Source organism: Mesitornis unicolor, unplaced genomic scaffold (genome assembly GCF_000695765.1).
Source record: "Mesitornis unicolor isolate BGI_N332 unplaced genomic scaffold, ASM69576v1 scaffold14062, whole genome shotgun sequence".
Lineage (NCBI taxonomy): Eukaryota > Metazoa > Chordata > Aves > Mesitornithiformes > Mesitornithidae > Mesitornis > Mesitornis unicolor.
Window position 1 is genome coordinate 1 of NW_010167212.1, and position 23,456 is coordinate 23,456.

Below are 23,456 nucleotides of genomic sequence, written 5' to 3' on the forward strand. Positions count from 1 at the left end.
CCAGCAGCTTCTCCAGGAGGATGCTGTGGAATATCGTGTCAAAGGCTTTACTAAAGTCCAGGCAGACGACATCCACAGCCTTTCCCTCATTCACTAAACAGGTCACCTTGTCATGAAAGGAGATAAGACCAGTCAAGCAGGACCTGCCCTTCCTGAACCCATGCTGACTGGGCCTGATCGCTTGGTTGTCCTGCATGTGCTGTGTAATGGCACTCAGGCTGACTCTCTCAGTCGTTCCTCATACAGGAGGTGCTTGAGCCCTCTGATCATCTTTGTGACCCTCCTCTGGACCTGCTCCAACAGCTTGATGTCCTTATGTTGGGGGCCCCAGAACTGGATGCAGTTCTCCAGGTGGGGTCTCACGAGAGCAGAGTAGAGGGGCAGAATCAACCTCCCTCACCCTGCTGGCCACACTTCTTTTGATGCAGCCCAGGATGCTGTTGGCCTTCTGGGCTTCAAGCACACATTGTCAGCTCATGTTTAGTTTTTCATCAACCAACACACCCAAGTCCTTCTCCTCAGGACTGCTCTCAAGCCATTCTCTGCCCAGCCTGTATTTGTGCTTGGGACTGCCCCTGCCCAGGTGCAGGAACTTGCACTTGACCTTGTTGAACTTCATGAGGTTGGGATGAGCCCACCTTTCCAGCCTGTCTTGGTCCCTCTGGATGGCATCCCTTCTTTCCAGGGTGTCAACTGAACCACCCAGCTTGGTGTCATCTACAAACGTGCTGAGGGTGCACTCGATTCCACTGTCCATGTCGCTGACAAAGATGGTCCCAGTACCAATCCCTGGGTAACACCACTCATCACTGGACATTGAGCCATTGACTGCAACTCTCTGAGTGTGACCATCCAGCCAATTCCTTATCCAGTGAGTGGTCTGTCTGTCAAATCCACATTTCACTAGTTTTGTGACCAGTTTGTCATGCAGGACAGTGTCAGACGCTTTGCACAAGTCTAGGTAGATGATGTCAGTTGCTCTTCCCTTACCCACTGAAGCTGTAACTCCATCATAAAAGGTCACCAAATTGGTGAGGCACAATTTATCCTTGGTAAAGCCGTGTTGGTTACCGCCAATCACTGCATCCTCATTCTCCTTGTGCCTTAGGAGAGCCTTCAGGAGGATCTGCTCCATGATCTTGCAGGCACAAAGATGAGACTGACTGGCCGATAGTTTCCTGGGTCTTCCTTCTTCCCCTTTTTGAAAATGACGGTTATGTTTCCCCTTCTTTGGGTGAGGTGCCATTTCTCCTTATTATTATCCTCACTGAGATCACTGTTAGCTTTTATGAAAGATTTCTGTTGCAGAGTTTTGTAAACCCTTCTGTGTGGCTTGTGAGACACATGAGAGTGTTATGTGTAGATTAACTATTTCACTCTCTCCCTCTTTCATCTTTGCCCCTCAGCAGCCCAGGCCAGCCAGAGCTTACTCTGCAGGCTGCCCCATGGGAGTCAGTGACAAAATAGTAAATACAATGAAGAAAGGTTAAGCTTGGAAAGAGCATTTGAAAGGGAATTCTTATTTGACAGCTCTCAAGAAGAAGGAGGCAGTGCAGCTGTTCTTGAGACAGCACGATCTCTGCAGAAATTGTCCAAAAGTAATCATTGCAGAGGACTGAGTAATACATCATTTGATATAAAAAGAGCTTAAAAGCTTATGGGGAGATTCCACCATAGGCTGACAATATGCTCTTGGGTTTTCCTTCGGAATTTAAACATATGCTTGTTTTACGCCACAATTTGTGGAAAATTATAACTGATAATTGATTGCAGTGTTTTACATTGAAGCTTCAAAAACCTCAAACCTTCTAAAGGAATATAATTGTATCTCCTTTGCAGCTCTTTTTTGCTTCCTTTATATGCATTATATTGAGCTGCCATTCCGCTCCAAAGGAATGCAGCGTTTTCATTCTTCTCTGATCTAATTACTTTGCATACCAAAAAAACCTGACTTGAGTCAAGCACTCAAAATTAGAAAATATGAGAATTAAGGTAACTATGAAGCCTTCATGCAGACTACTGTGACTGTAGATGACAGCCTTTAATTATGTGACCACATGCTTTTTTCCCCTTCTGCAGTTCCTGAGGGAGTGAGTAGACTTGTCAGGTAAGTAATTAAGTAGTCCAAATGCTAGCATTTTTGTATCATTTTCACAATAAAGAAGAATATTACTCAATAGCAAGATCACTCAAATGTGGAAACATTTCATGTAGGCCTTTAGCAAGGAAACAGGTTTATCTTGTGTGCAATCCCTGAAACTGAGAGGGTATAATTTTATGATGTTATACTGCAATTAACACGCTGTTGACATGCAGAGAATGTAACCTTTTCATTTGCAGAGGAAATGCCGTATTTTACGTCTGGTCTTGTGGCATATATTTGTTTGGATTCACAGCACCACCTGATGGCTGAAGGCCCATTATCTTAGCTTAGGGATGCTGTGCATCCCTTGAATTCAGTTTCTGTTAGAAATCAAAACAAGGGGGTACACTGATGCCATTTCTGTGCTTTGCGGGGCACAAGTAATGCTGGCTGCTAATGCACAGTGAGTTCCTCTAAAGCTTTGTGTCTCTGCCTTGGAATACTAACATTAATTTTTGTTCTGTTTTGTTTTAATTTAGACTCCTTGTATAATGTTTCAAAAAAGATTCAAGTTACTTATATCCCCTTCCAGTGAGTTATCTAAGGAGATTAAAAAACCTAGATACGTTATGTAGAAATTTCCTCTGGAAATGTGGTGAACTCCAAAGTTTTGGCCAAGCCTGTAAGCTCACATTAGTTCCAGTGAATACCTGTGGCAGTGGTGGTGAGGGAGTAAGAGAGCTGTCTATGGGGTCACAGCCCGTGTGGTCTGCTCTGTCTGCAGCCCCAGGGAGGGGTGGGCTGCAGGGGCACAGTAAGGGAGGTGGCTGAGGAAGACTTGGGGGTTACCCTTGCTGCCCTTTTTAGAAAGCATAAATGTAACCAGTTGCAGTAACCGTCATAAGATGATGTCTGTATGTGAGTGCTGCAGGATGCTGAGGCTCTGACCTCTGTTACTGCTCCACAGGGCTCATGCTGCTGCAAATCAAGCTGCCTATCAAAGCACCTGATTTTACAAGCCTATTGAATATAAAAATTTCTTGACATATGCAGCATTTCCAAATGTCAAATCATGCAGTCCTCAGTCTGCAGAACTGGAAATGAAAAGCAAAGGTAAAGAGAGAGGAAAGTAAAAGGTGAGCCTAAGCAAGAGTGTGCTCCATTATATGGAATAGTCTGAAACAGGTTTTCATCTTGGCGGGTTTGGAGAATCTGTAGGAGGAAGTGGATTTGTGCTCAGCACAGCCATTAGCTCTTATGAGTTATCCATGCAAATCCTCCACATGGTGAGAAGGGAATAAATCTGTCTGTGTAAAGCCTTAATGCAAGAATATTTGTTAAATACAAAATAGTGTGAAATCAATTCCAACAGCCTTCAACCTTCCTAATCTTTTATTAACCATTATGTGTGATTTTATTTCTAAATCATAAGCTGATGCTGAAGGAATTTATGGGAGGAAATTAGAATAAATGGCTGGGCTCTGCAGTGTTTGTGGCTCAGTGTTCACATGCAATTCCTCAAAATTTTGGTTTTTCTTTTCTTTATTTTACTGATTACGGCTTTGTATCAAAGCAAGCACTGAAAGCTACTCAAATTTTTAAACATTTCTTTATATACATATGATAGACATACACAAGTCTATGGGGTCAGATCCACCCAAGGGCAGTAAGGGAGCTGGTGGAAGAGCTCACCAAGCCGCTTTCCATCATCTGTCAGCAGTTCTGTCTGACTGGGGAAGTTCCACTTGACTGGAGGTTGGCAAATGTGATGCCAATTTACAAGAAGGGCCAGAGGAAGGATCTGGGGAACTACAGATCTCTCAGTGTGACCTCGGTGCTGTGGAAGGTCATGGAGCAGATCATGCTGAGTGCCATCACGCAGCATGTCCAGGGCAACCAGAAGATCAGGCCCAGTCAATGTGGTTTTATGAAAGGCAGATTCTGCTTGACCAACCTGATCTGCTTCTATGACAAGGTGACCCGCTTGGTGGATGAGGGAAAGGCTGTGGATGTAGTGTACCTGGACTGCAGTAAAACCTTTGACAACATTTCCCACAGCATTCTGCTGGAGAAACTGGCTGCCTGTGGCCTGGAGAGGCATACTCTTTGCTGGGTTAAAAACTGGCTGGCTGGTGAATGGAGTTAAACATAGTTGGAGGCCAGTCAGTAACAAGTGGTGTTCCCCAGGGCTCAGTGTTTGGGCCAGTCCTGTTAAACATCTTTATCAATGATCTGGGTGAGGGGATTGAGTGCTCCCTCAGCAAGTTTGCAGATAACACTAAGCTGGGTGGAAGTGTTGATCTGCTCGAGGGTAGGAAGGCTCTGCAGAGGGACCTGGCCAGGCTGGATTGATGGGCTGAGGTCAATTGCATGAGGCTCAACAAGGCCAAGTGCCAGGTCCTGCACTTGGGTCACAACAACCCCATCCAGCGCCACAGGCTTGGGGATGAGTGTCGGGAGAGCTGCCTGTCAGAAAAGGACCTGGGGTGCTGGTTGTCAGCCGACTGAACATGAGCCAGCAATGTGGCCCGGTGGCCAAGAAGGCCAATGGCATCCTGTCCTGCATCACAAATAGTGTGGCCAACAGGAGCAGGGAAGTGATCCTTCCCCTGTACTCAGCACTGATGAGGCTACACCTCAAACACTGTGTTTAGTTTTGTGCCGCTCACTACAAGAAAGACATTGAGGCACTGGAGCGTGTCCAGAGAAGGTCAATGAAGCTGGTGAAGGGTTTAGAGCACAAGAATTATGAGCGGCTGAGGGACCTGGGGTTGTTTAGTCTGGAGAAAAGGAGGCTGAGGGGAGACCTTATTACTGTCTACAACTACCTGAAAGGAGGTTGTAGTGAGGTGGGTGTTGGTCTCTTCTCTCAAATAACAAGTGACGGGACAAGAGGAAATGGCCTCAAGTTGCACCAGGGGAGGTTTAGATTGGATATTGGGAAAAAAATCTTCACCGAAAGGGTTATCAGGCATTGGAATGGCTACCCAAGGAAGCGGTGGGGTCACCATGCCTGCAGGTATTGAAAAGACAGGTAGATGAGATGCTTAGAGACATGGTTTAGTAGTGGACAGGTTATGGTTGTACTTGATGATCTTAAAGGTCTTTTGCAACCGAGTGATTCTATGATTCTATAATCTCGATTTTTTTAAAACTCTCACTGATCTTCCTATAGAGCCAGATTTTGGTCATATTGAAGTTAATGGGGATTCAACCCAAAGGAACAGCAAGATCCCAGTGAGATTAATGCATATGCTTGGTTCTGAGCACGTGATAGAATTCAATTTAATGGAAACATTTCCCAAATGGGAACTAGGAATGAATGTGGTCCAAGGAAAACTTGTTTGTATCATTTGCCATTGCTAGAGAAAAATCCTTTTGTTTTCTTCACTGCCTCTCAAGCATACTTCTAATTATTGCAAAATATATTCTGAGGAGTGTAATGAAGAGCTGTGTTTTACATGCTTGAAATTAAATAGAGGATAACTCCCTTGATACTTCAATTCTTGAATGTTCAGCCAATTTGCAGGTGTCCTGGCCTCATTAACGACTGCACTACAGAAGCAGGCTATTTTCAGGTGCTTCCAAGAATACAGCAACTTAAGCTTTGTGGTGGTTAGGCTTTAACACTCACACACAGCTTTGACACTTGTATGGAGCATTGCAAAAGGAGCCAAGGGTCAGTTTGAGTTCCCGTGTTTTTCATTTGCTGCCTGCCTGTGAGACCTACGCAGGCCTGAAGAAAATCCAGTGAGGCTGTGTATAGGAACTGCAGTTTGTCTTAGCTCTGTGCTGTGCTTACAGTTTCTGGTATTTGCAAAGCAGACCCTCCAGGTAAAGATTTTTTGTGGCAAGGTTAGAAAACCTGATGCTCCATCCAGATTATCTGAGGGATTGGGTGGTTGGGGAAAGAACTGGAGAAAAGGGGAAAAATACAGAGAAAGGGGAAAAATACAGAGAAAGAGGAAAAATAAGCAGCCTGACAAGCAACTCTTTCTAGTCTTTATCACTCTCACAAGTATTGATCATCCTGGCTCTTGTTTGGACTGATTGCTATTGCAGCAATACACCCCATGTGAGACGCCCCGACCCTGAGTACTTGTGGTTCAGTGATCCCACACCAAGCCGGGGCCTCTCCTGCGCAGGGCAGTGCCTCAGTGTGTCCCTGTCAGTAGTGTGTATGGCCGGGATGCCAAATGCTGAATGTGTTTTGGGGGTGTACTGTATACATGAGCTGCTAGGTGGTTTGAAAGCACTGTACCTGTATGCATTTCCTTCATCTCAGACAAAATCAGAAAGGGGCAAAAGAGGATGTGAACAGGCTGTGAGAGATCAGAGGAAGAGATGCTCTTAGGGAAGGGGGAGTTGGGGTGAGCTCTCCACTGTATTACCCGTGCAGATGTATCACTCATGCAGGTGCTAAAACAGCATTTCTGATGAGATAACCTAGCGATTATACATACGAAAAATAGATAGTCGTACACAGTGACTTCCTGAATTATAATAAGCTTTACTCCAAGGCAAGAAGCTTTTGAGAAGCAATGCCTGAATTGTCTTATTTATTCTCCTGTGCTTAAATAATTCCTTCTGTTTTCACAGGCCGATGCTGGCTGGATGCTTTGGAACTTGCCCTGCGTTGCTCCAGCCTCTTTCGGCTCAGTGCCTCCAAGCAGGGAAAAGATGGAGAAATGAACGGCTCCAGCGATTCTGCGCATGCAGGGCTCAACCACCTCTTGCAGACAAGCCCTATCTCGGACCAAGAGTTCTTCCAGTAAGATGGAGCTTTCATTTCTTAATGTTCAGAGAGGTGTTGCACAGCTCACACTTGGGCATTCTTTTAACTTTAGCATAACTTAGGCAGAGTCCATTAAGGAGAGCTGTTTAAAAGTCAGCCTGTATGTTCTTCTGCTGCATCCATCACTAATGTATGGCTTTGGTACATACGGGATTTGTTATCACCTAGTGCTCGAGCACACAGACTGGGGGGAACCTCAGCTGTGTTCGTGTGTACATAAACAATTTTCTTCTGTCCCCTGCTTGGGCCAAAATGCTGCCAGGAGATGCTGGTGTGAAAAATGGCTTGCCTGAGTTGAGACTGCAGAATCTCTCTACTAGAGTAGACCTGTGGTTATGGAGACACAATCACTATCAGTGTCTGTCTGTCGGTTAGCGCATATGGCTCAGAGTCTGATCCATTTTTCAATAATTTGTTCTCTTTTCTAATAATACTATGTCATAGTCAGCAGAGTGCACACACTGAATCCTTAGTTTTATAATTACTTTCTCTCTCCCTACAGGGGTTTTGAGTGGTTTCCAATTTCTTCCTTGATGCATCGAATAAATTAATACAAGGCCAAAAAGTCCACACAGCCTTCTTTCTATTCATATTCCTAGCATTACTGCAGCATTTTGGAACAACTCACATCAAAGCTCTGTAAACATTGAAAACCTCGGGCCCTATCTGTTGCTTATAGCTAAACAGGCAGCCTCAAAAATCCCTCTGGTATAGACCCTTGGAGTGGAAACTAGGAGATGTAGTGTCTATTTCTAGTTCTGCTGATACGAGTTTGACTCAGGACTAACAGCAATGCACAGTTGGTTACACAGTTTTTAGGGTGGCAGTTCTTGCAGTCTGCAAAGATGGTGCTTTGCACAGTGGGACCTCACCTATAAGTGGTTTTCTTAGGCTCTGTTATCCCAACAGCAGAGATCTGAGTCCTCTTCAGAGTGTCAAGGCATCTCTGGTGCCACGGGACAAAAGAAGTGACAGCATTTTGGTCTGCCCTTCTATCTGAAAGGCTCTGATATTCCCAGCATGTGTTCTCCAGTCCTGCTGTTTGGTTTTTTAGCTAAAGTTTGAAGAAGAGCTTTACTGAAGAGCAGTGGGAGAACAGAAGAAAATCTGACATGTTACCAGGGTGTGTGCCCTAGTTCTTGTGCAAATACTTCTATTATTCCTGGGCTTCTTCTGTAATGCTTCACTTTTTAGTTTTTTTCTGCCTTTCTTAGGACTGCGCTCGCTGTGATATGAACCCAGGACTTGTTTTTCAGCTGTTGGATGTGTACACAGAAATCCAATATTAAAATGGAGCTTATGGCACTGAGAACATTCAGCAGGCCCATGGCTATGCTAAGGAAGTGCAGAAGATATTGTTAAAACTGTATTAAAGTATTCCTTCAAAATATGACACATAAATGATGCTTAAATGATGCCTTTGTTTCACCTCTTAGTTGTTCAGCATTGAAAGCCCTCTTGAATTATGGGACTCAGCAGTAGCACACATGGCAGAGTTTTCAGTGGGACAGAGTACCCACAACTGGAACCAGATTTTTCTGACAGGCTCAGATTTTTGCTGAGTCTGGTTCAAGCTGTGTGTTCAGCATCTGGTCATCTGGACAATACATTTTGCTTTCTGAGTCCTACCACTGGTTTTAATGTGTACCCAGACTTTCCCCAGTGCTTAAAGCCCAGTGGAGTTTTGATGGTTGCAGGACAGGGGAACATCTTGCTGTCATTCCTGGAGGAATAAAGAATATTTAAACAAGGGAGAATGCCAAACCAAAACTGTGCAAGTGCTGAGCAAAGGGTTTTTGGTTTGCCATTGACAGTGGCTCCCTCATAGGGATTCAATCATTCTAATTAAATGCCTTCCCTACAGGGAATCTTACCAATTAAATTGGCACGCTGTTACTAGGGGGCCAGTTAATTACATTTAACCCTATCTTCAAATTAGCCAAACTACTCTGTCAAGAAAAGAAAAAGAAAAGGGAGATGATGGATATTACAGGGAGAACAAAACCCAAGGGAGCTGGCAAAGGCGAATCTTCCCTTGAGCCAAAGTTGCATTTGTCTGCCGGCTGCTTTGCTCCTTCCCTGCTGGGAAAGAAGTTAAGATTATACAGTGGTTCTAAAATCCATGTCTTCAGTAGCATATAAAAATGAGAGGGAGAGTACTGTGCAAGTGAATCAAAGGCTAAAGTACTGTGTAAATCCGTTATTTATACAAGAGACCTTTAGGGCACCAGGCACTCTTCTTTTTAATACCATGTTGTATTTCTTGTGGCTTCCATGTCTTATCTGCAGTAACCCCAGGAATCTGGCTGTTGACTTGTTTGACAAGAGCCAAAGGCTTTTTTTATATGTGTAGAAGAGCAATATCAAACCCAAACAAGTCCTGGGCACTGACTGAAGTTTCCAAGAATGGCCTAGAAAATAAAGCACTGGTATAACACAGCTCCAATATGCTGAAACAGTAAATTAGCCATGAAAAATGCCAAGTTACTCATGTTCACAGTGGACATTCAGTGTTGACTTTTAGCATAGTCATTCCTTCCCAGCTTTTGAAGCCTGGCCCAAATCCCATTGGAAGCCCCTGGGAAGTCTTTACATTGGTTTTAGTTCAGGTTCATGGCATGCCTTTTGTTTTTAGTATATCATATGTATTTAGTGATGATTCTGTTTGGAGCTATAGACTGGCTCCACTTCAACATCTCAAATGTGTTCCTCCGAATGAGGAGCATCTGTTTTCCCTGTGGTTCCCCAGAGTGGCTCCTTGGCTCTGGATGTGTTGTCTTGCCTTGTTTGTGGCTGGTGGGCAATCAGAGCAGAGTTGAGTGAGATTTCATGTGAATTTAATTCCCTCTTGGACTAAATCTGAAGTCCTTAAAATTTAATAGGGGAAAGCAAAGGAATCTAAGGGTCATTTGCTCCACTGAAACTTCAGATATTTCCCAAATGTGATGCAGGTGACACTGAAAAACACTTCTTAAAGTTCTTACAAATGTAAGATAGAAACAAGTGCTATTTCTCAGCCATGAACCATAAGCCTTATAATGACCTATTCTTTAAAGCATTTTTACCCCATGGAGAAAACTTTCTCTAGATAAGGAATCATAGGAACCACAGACACTCACGTATTTAGCTGATACTGAAAAATTAAGAAATAAAATAGGTATTTAAATGATCAGCAACTAATAACTTCCTGGACCTACCATCCTGAGGAATCAAGGGATAACTCTCAAGACAGCTCTCTCCTCACCTTTCTTTGCCTGTATTATCTTAAAACTCATACACGTGCTATATTCTGTGCTTCCAATGCATTTGGTTATCAGTTATTACACTTGCTGGTTGCTAGCTAAAAGAAATAAGTGTCATCCTGGCTCTAGAATGATGAAGACATGTAATGTCTAATAGCAAATTATTAGTGCTGTAGTATAGTGGTCATTGACTCTCTGATTTGTGATCTTAGTGTTGTTTTACAGTAGAGCTATAAATTAAAAAACTTGTAGTTTATATATATGCACACATAGAGACATACGCATGCATACATATATATACAAATGGTGTTAAAACCAAGGTTTTCTAAATGCAGAGAAAGCTGTAGACAACTCTTTTAAAGAACTCTAGAAACTGAGCTTCTCCAGAAACTGAGCTGTGGCTGTCACAACGTGGCTTGCTTGGCATGATAAAAATCATGAGCTTGTTTCAGTGCATAGTTGGAAGTTAAGATCTACTGAAAAGCTGATGCCAATTCTGTGTTCTGGTTCTTATGTGGGGGGTTTTTTGTTTTGTTTTTTTGTTTGTTTTTTTTTTTAATCTGACTCTAATGAGAAATGACTAATTATCTTTTTTTTTAAAAAAAACAAACAAAACAAAAAGAGAGGGAGAACAGGAGATGGGAACTTTCAGCATTTATCTATAATCAAAATTGGATCATGCCCAGAATGGCCTGAGGAAAGTCCCATCATGGAGAGACTTCAAGCTTGACAGAACATTTGAATGTAGTGAGGAGAGAAATCTTGCTTTGAGGAGGTAACAAAACTCTTCAAGATCCAGGGCCTGTGAAACTCCTTGTATAACTGGAAACCTTTTCTTGTTACCCTATCCAAGAGCAATTTTGCGTGAGGACTTGGTAAGAAATTTTCAGAGGAAGGTCAAAGTGAGAAGGTCAGCGCCTGAGAGCCAGGCTAGGCCGTGAAAGAGGTGATGTGTGTGTGAAGACATGGATGAGTAGGGAAAACTGCAGCCTGTGCTAAGAACCCCTTGAAAAAAACCCAGAAATTTAGCGAATACTTTTCAGCATGTGACCTCTGGCCCATCTCGTCACATTTGCCATCTGTCTTATGAACTGCATCTGCTTTTTCAAACTGAGATGCTGTAGGCTACGTGAGAGAAATTTTGGCTTTCTCTTCATTTTCTAAAGCCTGGATCACTGAGCATGAAGCTTGCTACACCTTCTATGCTTTCCCATGGATGCCTTTATTATCTGGGTATTCTTTTGATACGTAGCTGTTCAGTCCATGCTTTCAGCTGAGTTCTTCCACACAGCATTATCTGGGGGAAGCACCTTCTCCAGGTTTGTTTGGTACGTGTGTGCATGTGTATGTGTAAAATACTTGCTTCTGTTGATTTTAAAATCTGCTTTTTCTAGCGTAGGGCTGAGTTAGGACCACTGTCTGTTGAAAAAAGTAGCACTAGTACTGAAAAGAAAATGTATCCCATAATGTCATATTTTTCACACATGCTACAATCCACTGGTTTGCTTCTGTAAAGGGAAAAAGTCTCTCCTGATTGACACTTCAGTTCTCTAATCAGCAGCGTACAGTCGTTAGTGTGTTCTCTGCATCCCTCTGGTATGTGGGCTCTCATCCAGAGCCAGCAGCAATTCTGTGGGAAGTGGAGCTATGTGGCAGATTTTGCAAAGTGGAGTTTGAAGGGGAGAATTTTAGTGGAAAATATCTCAGTGTTTCCGTGATAAAATCCTGCTATTCAGTAAATCGGTGTCTTATACTCTCCTGAGCTGCATGTTCTATTTTGAGTCCTGGGGGGGTGTTTTGACCTTATCTAAAAGGCCTTAAGTAATCTGGCTTTGTAAATCAAATTGAAGCAAGTAATGAACTGTGTGTTGCAGTTTGAACGAATCAGCCCTCGAGAACAACCACCATTTGGAAAATGATGCTTTTTCGGACAAGTCCGAAAGAGACAACATAGAAGAGTCGGAGAATGAAACGCATGAGAATAGCCGGAAGACAAATGAAAGCGAGAGCGATCAGTCAGAAATCCATGGAGAAGTCTCTCCAGGAAGGAAAGGGACGACTTACATTGAACAGATCTATGAGGAATTTGGAGAGGTAAAAGAAAAAAAGATATTTTAATCACTGCCTGTTTCTGTTATGTCTCTGTCCATAGTATTTTGTCATTCAGCCCTTTAGATGCATGGCAGTTAGGAACCGGCTTTGTGAGTTCCAGTGTTTTACAGATAAAGCTATGCATAGCTTTCTGCTAAATTATGTTGAATTATCATGTGCTCTAATAATTATGCATTATGAACAGCAGCTCTGCTACTGTGCTTTGGCGTGTTTCCAGCATCAGCGATTGCTTTAACCAGTTATTACATTAAAGAGCTGCATAGCATTGGCACAGTGCTTTGCAGAGCCAGTGGGAGGAGGAATTATTATTCTGGGCATGTGTCCTGGCCAATTAGGATGCTCAGTCCTTGCGTGATACAAAATATGATACTTTCCTTTTTTCATTATGCATGCAACATCCTTTCTGTGTGTCTTAATGGAGCATTTGAGCCACTTGATTCCTAAATGACAGTTTCTTGTAGGAAAGCCATTTCTCATGTCATTTAACAGCAGGAGGATGCATTTCAGTTCCATATAAGAGCCTTTGTTAGCTGGATGTCACTGTGACACCTTTGAGGAAGGCAGCAGTAGAGAGCTGGGGGAGCCAAGTGTGTTGGGTGAGAATCAGTCTGGGCAGGCAGTGGAGGAGCTCTGCTCCAACACCAGGATGGCTTTGAGCACTCCCTTGCCTATTGCTTCAAACAAGGAAGCTGGAGACTTGGTGCTTCAAAGAAAGCCACTTTGCTAGAAAGCTGTTTCTCTCTTAGAATCAGAGAATCATTTAAGTTGGAAAAGACCCTTAAGGTCATTGAGTCCAACCATTAACATAACACTGCCAAGTCCCACTAAACCGTGTCCCAAAACACCACATCTACACATCTTCAAAACACCTCCAGGGATGGTGACTCAACCACTTCCCTGGGCAGCCTGTTTCAGTGCTTGACAACCCTTTCAGTGAAGAAATTTTTCCTAATATCCAATCTAAACCTCCCCTTGAGAGGCAAGATGAGGCCCTTTCCTCTTGTCCTGTGTCTTGTTACTTGGGAGAAGAGAGCAACTATCACCTTGCTACGACCTCCTTTCAGGTAGTTGTAGACGGTGATAAGGTCTCCTCTCAGCCTTCTGTTCTCCAGACTAAACAACTCCAGTTCCCTCAGCCGATTCTCTCAGGACTTGTTCTCCAGACCCTTCACCACCCTCTTATGCTCCTCTTTCAGTGTTTTCCTGAACGTGTACTGCTGATACTGAGGAAACAAATAGAGTTAAATATGTCCTAGTTACACTCTATGTTTCACTGAGTGATAGCTTACAATGAGAATTGTTAGGTGTCCCACATGCAGATTTTATCACTCCTGTTTATTTCTCCACAGACTCCTTATATCAGAACAGTCTACATGAGAGACCACAAGAGAACATCTCTGCCATACCACCTAGCAGAGGTGCAGGAGGAGTTAAGTTTTGCCTCTTCCACAGCCCAACCACCCCCAAGAGCAGCAGTTTGTGCTCTGGTGCCACCAGTCCAGGTAGCTGGATATGTTTGCTGCCGTTTCAGATGTCAGGTGTGGGGTGCAAGCCCTGCTGTAGAAATTGTGCTTGCAAACAAAGCTGTTGCCTACAGAGACAAAAAAAAATCCCAACTGCTCTTTTGTGCATCTCCCCTCAAATTCCACCCCAGACACACAGCAAATGGTAACTGGGTCCAAACAGGATTTTGACTATAGCTGAGCAACTGAGCAACAGCAAAATGAAGGCAAACCTAATGTCTATCAGCTGCTTACTCTGAAATGACCTTTTGCCACATGGCAAACTTGTCATAGAAGTGTTGGTAGGGCAGAATGACACTTCAGTGTTTGAACTAGCCTTAAAGGCAGCACTGATGTGTGCATGTGGGTGTGCAAGAGTGCAAGAGATCTCTTCTCTGCAGTTATACATGAAAATTATAGTAGTAACAAACTACTGTAGTAGTAGTACAAACCAAATGGAAAGGACTAAAGTTCTGCTGTAGAGTGACACTTCGTATAGCGTAAAGTGAGGCTAACTACAGTGTGGCTGTGCAGGCAGAGGTAGGATCCAGTGGGCTTTCAAAAAGGATTGCCATGTAGCCTGGGCCATTAGGTGTTTTATTAGATTTCTGTTATTGGCAAAGAGATGGGGCTGTCGTCACCTGGGACACACAGATAGGATGGGTTGTTGAGTCTTATCTTACTGGTGACAGTACCATAGCAAAAAGTAGGTTGTATGCAATGACATAGCTTGCTATCAGCAGTGGGCGGAGATGTATGAAGGTAAACACATGGCAACTAACAGCATCGACTGCTGTCTTACACTGAAACTGCTGCCCCTCTGTTTGTGTGTACAGTTCAGATTTGACAGGACCCAAGGTCACAGATGCGAACTTTCACTGTTAAATTTTCAGCTTGGCTTTGAAAGCTCATTTGAAAGGAGTGCATATATCTGTGTGCATCTGTACGCGTTTGAAAGGTGCGTGCTTGTCCATCTGACGTTCCAGCTTTGCCTTGTTTGCAGAAGGAATGTGAAAGCAGAGACAGGTGTCAGAAGGACTCTGAGATTGCGAAAGCTGGTCTAGAATATAAAAAAGACAACTCCTCAGTAAGGAGATTGATCACAAAAAACCCCCTTTTTTCCAAGCTTTTAGTTTTAACAAGTTATAAAAAGGGTTATTGAGGGTGTTATATTTTAGAGGAAAGCAAACCAGAAAATGCTTGAAGTTGTTCTCATCCTCTTGCACCTTCTTCTCCTTCCCTTTTCATCCATCCCTTCTGCAGTGGTTCATTCTGAGTAACACTTTGGACAGTGATTTCAACATGGCATTAATTTATATTGCAAATACCTGCATATTTGAGGACCTGGATAAATAATGAAAGTTCTGACAGGCCCATATGTACTGTAAGCCCTAGGTGACGCTGTGGTATTATGTTCTTTAATGGTTTAAGTTTCTCCTTGGAGGATCAAGCTGTGTATTGTATCAAACTGACACAAGAAGAACGGTATGGGTATGTTAATGGAAAAGCAATGAAATGAAGAGAGCTTTGTTGTTCCTCAGTCTGAAATTCCCCTCAGCCTGCAAGTTGGACTGTGTGTTTCTGCATAACTAGTAAAAGGGCTGATTGGGAGCCAAAAAGGTGGTGCTGGGAATGCTCAGGTGGTGAAAATGGGTGTTCAGTGATTTACATCATCTGCAAATCCTGTCAGGTTATGCTATATATCCTCTCCCAAACCAAAGTCCACTCCAGAAGTGGGTTTGCACCCTTTTTCTCACAGAACTCTCTTGCCTAAAACCAGGAGAAAGCCTAAGTATTCTCTTTCATTGTTCCCTTATGATGCCTAGAATGCATGAAAATGGCATTCATGTTTGAAAAAATCAGTTTCACTTTCTTTCTCCAGTGACTTGAAAGGCCAATTCCCTCAGGTTAAACCTCATTTAGCCCCACTGAATGCAGAGGAACTACACAATTACAGCTGAAACCACAGCACAATCCCTGTCTTTTTTACTTTTACCTGCACTTCTGCTGCAAAGGGCACTGAGCAGCGCTGGGGGGGCTGTAGTCATTGTGCACTTCACCTGGCAGTGGGACCTTTACCATACCTACACTACCAGTTTGTCTTTGAACCTGGAGGACTGCTTCCATTCTTTGTTGATTACTCTTTTATCTCCTGAATTTTTCTACGTGTATAATAGTAAATCTTGCAGTCTCTCATTTGCTGAGAATGGAAATGAGAGGACCTTCCTGTACGCATCCCACCAGACCACAGCGATGCTGTAACAGCCTGCGGCATGTCCACACCTCCTGAGGGACTGCAGTGCAGGGTCTCCTTGGTTAATGTTGGTCCAGGTTGGCCCTTCGCAGTCCTGAGGTGTGTGGAGGCAGTGGCTCAGGAGGGAGCACAGCAGAAGTGTGCTCCCTGCCTTGTGCCGGCTCTACCAGAGGCCCAGGTCTTCTGTGCCACTCACTTTAGCTTTGGAGATTCCCTTCTCCTGAGACAGAGCTGATGTCTCTTTGCAGTGGTGCAGCTGAGCATTCACCCTTGTGCCAGGGCCGTGTATGCCTGGGTGAGCTTGAACCCTCCAGGTAAATGCACCCGCAAGGAATAGTTTTCCTGTTTCTGCCCTGAACTTCCTTTTTCTTGTTGTAGACAGGTGAATCATCTCAAACAGAAACTGTCTCTGAGGAGAACAAGAGCCTGATGTGGAGCCTGCTGAAGCAGCTGCGGCCTGGCATGGACCTGTCACGGGTGGTGCTGCCCACCTTCATCCTAGAGCCACGCTCGTTCCTTAACAAACTCTCTGATTACTACTACCATGCTGACCTGCTTTCCCAGTAAGCAGCGCGGAGAGCATGCCCGATGTGGGCACTTTTCTTACATTCATGAAAATGTGTTACAGCTTTAGCTTGATGCTGGCTGGGGGGCATTTCTATGCTTGAAAGACTCCCAAATAATACCCAGGTCACTGTATTCAACACAAATGCAGCCAGGCGCCAGCTGCAGAGACATTTTAAAGGTGGACTGCTGCCAGTGAGGGGCAAGGAAGCAAGGAAAACAGTTAAACTTCGGACAAAACTGCCTTTGTATAGGGAGATGTTTGCCAGCATTGGCTGGAACTGATGGGGATTCAGCTCATGTTTTTGAGAATCTCACAACAGAGCTGTGCCACCTTCTGGTGTACTCGTGTACAGAGGGGAATAGGACAGATAGCAGACAGAATTGTCAGGCACTTCTGCAAAAGCAATATAATCATGTTGGTTGATAAACAAATAAGAAACATCTTCTAACGCTGTTGATGAGAGATGCCTGCTGGGAACAGCAGAGTAGAAAATAGAAAATGTTATGCTTGCAGATAAGGCCAGCCTTCTCAATGAGATATACCTGGTGTATTTTAAAACCAGTATGTGCAACATTCAAATAGCAGCACTAGTTACTCATGTTTATTCCACAGCCTTTGGGTAATTTTAGAATCGTGGTATTTTCAGACCTTGTTTGTGGTATTTGTAACATCTGAAGTTAAGGAAATGGTTCTCCTCAGTTCCGAGGTCTAAGAAAACTTCAAGAGGTTGGGAGGTTTTGCTAAATATGCCTCTTTGAGGTACAGATGACACTTCTGAACGGATTTTGCAAGAACTTATCCAAGTCAATTTTCAAATCTGACTAAATGGTTGGAAATACCAGGAAGTCTACTGTTTGTGTTTACTTTCCACTTCGTCTTTGCATGGGGAGGGGTTGGATGAGATGACCTTCAGAAGTCCCTTTCAACCTAAATTATTGTAGGGAATCTCAAAGTATTGAAAGAGGCCATGTAGCACATCAGCTTTAAAGATCTTTTAAGGAAGAGGGAAACAAAGGAAAAGAGAGAAAAATAATTGTATTTGATTTTGGCGGCGTAAGTATTATTGTTTTTATGACTTACACTGTAGTAATAGCTGTAACTAAATACTAGTGTGAGTGGCAGTCCCACATTAAAGCTACTTGAATATTCAATCAAACCTGATACACTCCATAAACTTTATTGGGCTTTCTGCAGAAGTGCCACTTTTTAAGAGTTTATATGTGTGTTGCATGATGTACGTTACTAAAAAACCACCTGGTTCTGCTGGTAGACATCTTTTGCATTAGCAGCAGCACAGAAGTTACTTCCCTTTAGTAATGGGGAAATACTATTGAAATTAATGTTATACTGGTATGAAATGAATGTGATGTGTGGACAGTATAGAGAGCATTTTATGTTCTGTCCTGCAGGGCTGTCCTTGAGGATGATCCATACAGTCAAATGAAGCAAGTTTTGAGGTGGTATCTGTCCGGCTTCTATAAGAAGCCAAAGGTAAAAGAATGCACGAAGTTGGGGTTGTAACGGGCATTGAAATCTGCTCTGGTTGTTTACTTGTTTACTGCCTTTCCTTTGACACTAAACCTCTTCTGTTGTTCAGAAGACTTTGACTATTACTTCTAAAACTGAAGTTGCATTTGGTTTTGGAGTAGATATTGGGTGCAAAATAGTGTTGCTCAATCTCAGAGCCTTTGCACTGGACAGTTAGAAGGCAAAACCAGTCATCAACAAGTAACATGTCCTCAGATGCAATTTTTTTCCTTTGCTGAAAGCAGGTCTCCTTTCTCTTTTTAGGCCTATTAGTACCATAGTGCCGTGTTTCCACATCTATATGCACCTGCTGCTTATAGTAGCAGTAATAATAAAGTTTGATCATCTTGTGAAGCTTTGATCAGGCAGTATCAGAGATTAAGTTGGTGAGAATAGCATATGAATCCATGTCTCAGATTAAAAGATTAGGAGGATGTATATTATCAGTTTTTCAGTTTTGATTCTTGTGACTGACTTAGGTTAAAACATTAGGGAGAAAGTTATTATGTTGTTTTGTGGCCATCTCTGTAGAGCTGGATGTAAATCTTCATTTGTAGCAGGTTTTGATTACTTTGTTTTTCAGGGAATAAAAAAGCCATACAACCCCATTCTGGGAGAGACGTTTCGCTGCTGTTGGTTTCACCCTCAGACGAACAGTCACACATTTTACATAGCAGAACAGGTAGGTTGCTTTATTTGGATGCTCAGGTGTTGCAAACAGCAGCCTGCTTGCACCTCCATGCATAGGAACACGCTCCTTATCTCACCCTAGGAGTGGAACTTGGAGTTTTATGTAACCATCCAGAGTGGGACATGGGGTAAACCGGCTGCTGATCTTCTTTCTTTTTAGATTACAGACATTATGTGAGCTTTGGTGGGCACTCAAGACCATAAAAGCAGGTCTCCCATAAATAACATTAGCCTCTTCAATAAAGACCTTTTCCATGGGTTCCTGCCCTACTGTTTTCTTACTGTTAATAAAACATGATTTGTGTTTCCTTGGTCAAAAGGGACATAAAAACCATAACCAAATCCTACCTTCCTTTACTTCTAAATTTTCTATAATTATATTAATAGGAGTAAGTTGAAGGCTTATCTCTCTGTCTTTGGGGATAAATGAAGGGCAGAACTCACAAGTAAACTGGCCTGAAAAAATTTAGTGTGAGATTTACAGTGTTAATCGAGGGATCTGAGAACCATGTGGACTTTGGTACGGGGATTCCACATTTCATATGCATTTTTTTCCTATTTAATCAAAGAATTTTTATTTTGTTTTATTTTATTTCAGCCACTGCATGCATTTTATGGAGGTTATTCAGCTGCTGCCAAAAAAGTTCTGCACTGTCGTTTATTGTTTTGAAAATGTGACAGTGTACCTGTTGGCCTGAAGTGGTCTCAAATGCACAGGATCAAGAACATATGGGGTGGGGGAGGAAGTTTGCATATATAATGTTCTTATATATAATGGTCTCATGTATAGAGTTCCCTCCTTTAACATTGAGGTTAATGGTATGGATGGGGCTTAAAGGACTCTGCTCGGTTCTGTGGCCTCCATCTTGCACTTTCCCTAGAGCACGTGTAACACCGTGTGACGCTGTGTGTGCACCCACCACTCTGCTTAGCCTGTAAAGGCAGCAGTTCATGACCTGTGCCTATTTTTCTTCTAGGTCTCCCATCATCCACCAGTGTCAGCCTTCCATGTCAGCAATAGGAAGGATGGATTCTGCATTACTGGCAGCATTCTAGCTAGGTCCAAGTTTTATGGTAAGGCATTAAGCCTAGGTGTCTTCCAGGTAACATTGTGGCATTGGTTTTGGTTTCTCAGTCACTCCTGAGTGTGTTGAGAGCTAGGAACAAAGAAATCCTTCAGACATCTACAACCAAAACACCATAATTCCTTGTCTTGGCTCTTCTGGGTTTTTCCATTTCCACTAGGATATCACACTGGTGTTAAAAAAAATCAAATAGAAAAATTGACAGTAAAAACCTGGTTTTCAGAAAGCAAGGATTCAGGAGAATGTGTGGGCAATTGGTTGTCAGACTACTTTGCGTATGCTCACAGATGAGTCATTTTATAGCTGTCTGATCATTTAACTAACTTTTGCACAAGTATCTGTATAAATGTAACCACTTATCTAGCACCCAGGTTGCTGAGCGCTGAACCCTGGAGCTTCACAATGTCCTTGAAACTTTTAATCTCAGTAGAAACTGCACAACTGCTGGCTCTGAAGCAGTGTTACTGTATGAAATAGAAGGGTTTTTTGTTTAGACAGACACTTCTTAAGTACAATCCTCTGGTAAATATATTTGCTGAAACACTTGTAAATAGTCATTGCTGTCCTTCTGGCAGTTTTATTTGTTATTTGGGATAATGCACAATCAGAAAAGTTTTGAGAAAAGAAGAACCTGAAAAACTTCTAAGCGTTGGCACTGCCTTCTGCATCCCACTAATGACTTATTTAATCTACTGCCCTTCCTGCAACAGGGGCTAAATGCCTGAGCAAATACGAGCTGTACAGCAGAGAGTTTATTACAACTGTCTGCTTCCAACAGTGATGAATTATTTGCAGGGTCCTGAATTATTAGCATTTCATATCTCTTATTTCATTAGTGACCTACATTTAAATGGAACTGTTTTTCTAAAGTGGGATGAGTGACCAAGTATAACATGCATTTTTAAATATTTCTGTATTTGTTCTTTTAAATCTAGGTAACTCACTTTCTGCACTGTTGGATGGGAAAGCAAAGCTTATGTTTCTAAACAGGGGGGAGGAGTATATCATTACTATGCCATACGCCCACTGTAAAGGTAAGTTATGGGTGTTCAAATAGGAAGCAAATAGTAAGATTAATACGGTGATATTTTACTGACTACCTCTGCACTGGCTTTCTTCTTCTGTCTCGGATACCTGACACTGCAGAGACTGGTAATTCCAGGGAGCAGTTGCTCCACACATGAGTCATAGCATTCAGCACACGGCCCACACCCCTTCCTCCAACCCAGCCCTGCCCCCCCCCAAAAAAGCCCCATTGGTAATCCTCATTGAAGTCTTTTTGATTTGTCTGTGCAGAGCTGAGGACAGAATCAGGCCCATCTAAGTTAGTTTTAATGCTATGTAGAAACAAAAAAATACTGTGGATATGCACTGCAGATGAAGTGAAGATGGGAAGAATAAGAGTACATTTCTGAGCTTCTGAGGATAAAATCTTTTTCTAATGTTAATGCTGAAATTGTTTAATATATTTTCTGATTTTTATGAATAAAGGACATTCCTGTCTTCTCTTCTGATTTTTTTATTACTCTCATCATGATATTCCTCCGTGTATGGGCAGCCTCAGGGAATCTGGTACCTGTTACCATGTGGCTTTGCTCTGTTGGGCTGAATGTGCACTGGTGCCAGGGGATGGCTGCTGTTTCACTGCTGTAACTTTGCATTTCTCCTTAGGAAGATAAGTGTTAGTGGCATTTCAAGCACAGTGATAAAATCACTCCTCCAGCAGTTGGATCCAGTTTTTGGTTTTCAGTATTTTTTATTTTGGCCTGTTGACCTCTAATTTAATATTTATGGAGGGTCTAGCTATCTGAAAACAGTAACTTCTGTGAATCACGCCCTCTGTGAACTATTCTCATGCATAAATCTTTTTCTTGTCAATTTTTCTTTTTCTGCAAATGACCTTTTCAGAAAATGGTAGGCATGTGTAAGAAGGAGTCCCCTACATGACTGCTCGTCTCCCAGATACGCTGAATCCTGTTACAGCTCCTCTCTGCCCCATCCACCCTGTGAGAAGTGACTGGGTCTGTTTAAGCAGTAGTATTAATGAAGTTGCTGAGCACAACTTTCCTTATTTTTCCTTTCCCACTTTCAGCTTGCCACAGATGCACTATCAGCACCTGTGAGTCAAGCTCTTTCATAGCTGGTGTAATAAGTGGGGAATATGGACTTGGGAGGATTCTTCATGCTTATGGAGCCATTTCCTAGAAACTTTGGTTTCTGTCTTTTCAGAACTTTAAGCCAAGTAGAGAATTTCACAGTGTGTCAGAGAGAGCCAGTTCGAGTAGAGAAAGCAGATTGCTACCATTGGGGTCTCTCCTAAGTCTCTTTTCGTCCCACTCAGGACTTTTGTATGGTACCATGACAATGGAGCTTGGAGGGAAGGTTACCATTGACTGTGAGAAAACTAACCACAGGGCAGAACTGGAATTCAAGCTGAAGGTAAGAGACGTTGTGGCCTCCATTTTGAATGAGTCTCAGGTTTGCCCCTGTGCTCCAGACAAGGTGTGATGATGCACACCGGATCATTTTCGTACCAGCAGTGTATGCACACACCACAGGATGGCCTGCCCGGAGAACAGGCATCATCCTGCAGTCAGTTTTGCAACTCGATTTGAGTTCAGGAAGCCTGAGCTTTGCACATGACTTGTTCACTGCCAGCCAGCTGGCTACAGGCCAGACTCTGCTCTGAATGTTTAGCAATGACAGTGGCTTCTGTTTAGGAAGGTACAATTATTTTTGCTTGCAAAATATGAGGTGTACAAACTACTTGGAGGCAAGTTAGGATGTGGATCTTCAGTGTAGCTTCCCAGTAGCCATCACATATGAATTCTTACCTTGCAGATATTACAGTGTAATACCTTGTGTTTCTCAAGGCTACAGCGCCTTGCCTTGACAGTACAGCAAGAGCCCATTTTCAGGCGGATAATTTTGAGTGGCTGTCACACTGGTGAGCCACACCGTCATGGCCTTGTACTGACTTGTTCATGTAACTATTCCCTCTCCTAGAAAGCTTGGTGATGCAAATTTATGATATGAGCTAAAATGGAGACATCTTTGAGCATTCCTGTAGTTATATGTGTTAAAATTTGGGAGGGAACATGATGACCTGTAAGTTTTCTTGGACAGTTAACTTGCCTTTTAAGGAGCATCCTTTTCTGTTCCAACAAACCATTTCTTGCCTGGGCATAAAATGCAAGACGGAGAACTGAGAGCCTACAGGACTTTAGACTTGCAGCCTTAGCTAACAGAAATGTGAGAGATTACTGGAGTTAGGGGAGTCTTTTGCTGTCTGGGCAATAATAATTTTCTGTCTTTATTTGCCCTTACAAAGTGAACCATTGTCCCATGTATTTGACATTTGCATATCCTTGTTTTTAAAGCCTGTTCTTCGCAATTGGCCAACGGATTATTCCCCTGACTTCAGTCAGTGTCATCTCAAAACTCCAAACTCTTCAGAGCACAAAATGCAGACCTTTCTTTTCTGGCTTGAAAACAATACACTTAGTCAAAACAGAGCTCAGAAGGGTCTCTGTAGCTTAATTACATGCTCTGCTTTGAGTATTTCTTAGCCACCTTTTTTAGTAGAATTGTGAGATGT

At 42.9% G+C, this 23,456-nt stretch overlaps 1 protein-coding gene across 1 annotated transcript in view; it reads left to right on the forward strand.

Moving 5' to 3' along the window:
• Positions 1-6,682: 6,682 nt before the first annotated feature.
• OSBPL5 (oxysterol binding protein-like 5) overlaps positions 6,683-23,456 on the forward strand; it is a gene marked incomplete at its 5' end in the record, with an annotated part of 28,579 nt that continues 11,805 nt past the window's right edge. Inside the window, 8 exons of the mRNA XM_010178625.1 lie at positions 6,683-6,854; positions 11,995-12,214; positions 16,367-16,551; positions 17,966-18,047; positions 18,667-18,765; positions 19,751-19,847; positions 20,794-20,892; positions 22,200-22,297. Of these exons, the coding sequence (XP_010176927.1) occupies positions 6,683-6,854; positions 11,995-12,214; positions 16,367-16,551; positions 17,966-18,047; positions 18,667-18,765; positions 19,751-19,847; positions 20,794-20,892; positions 22,200-22,297 (1,052 nt within the window). The remainder of the gene's footprint in view (positions 6,855-11,994; positions 12,215-16,366; positions 16,552-17,965; positions 18,048-18,666; positions 18,766-19,750; positions 19,848-20,793; positions 20,893-22,199; positions 22,298-23,456) is intronic.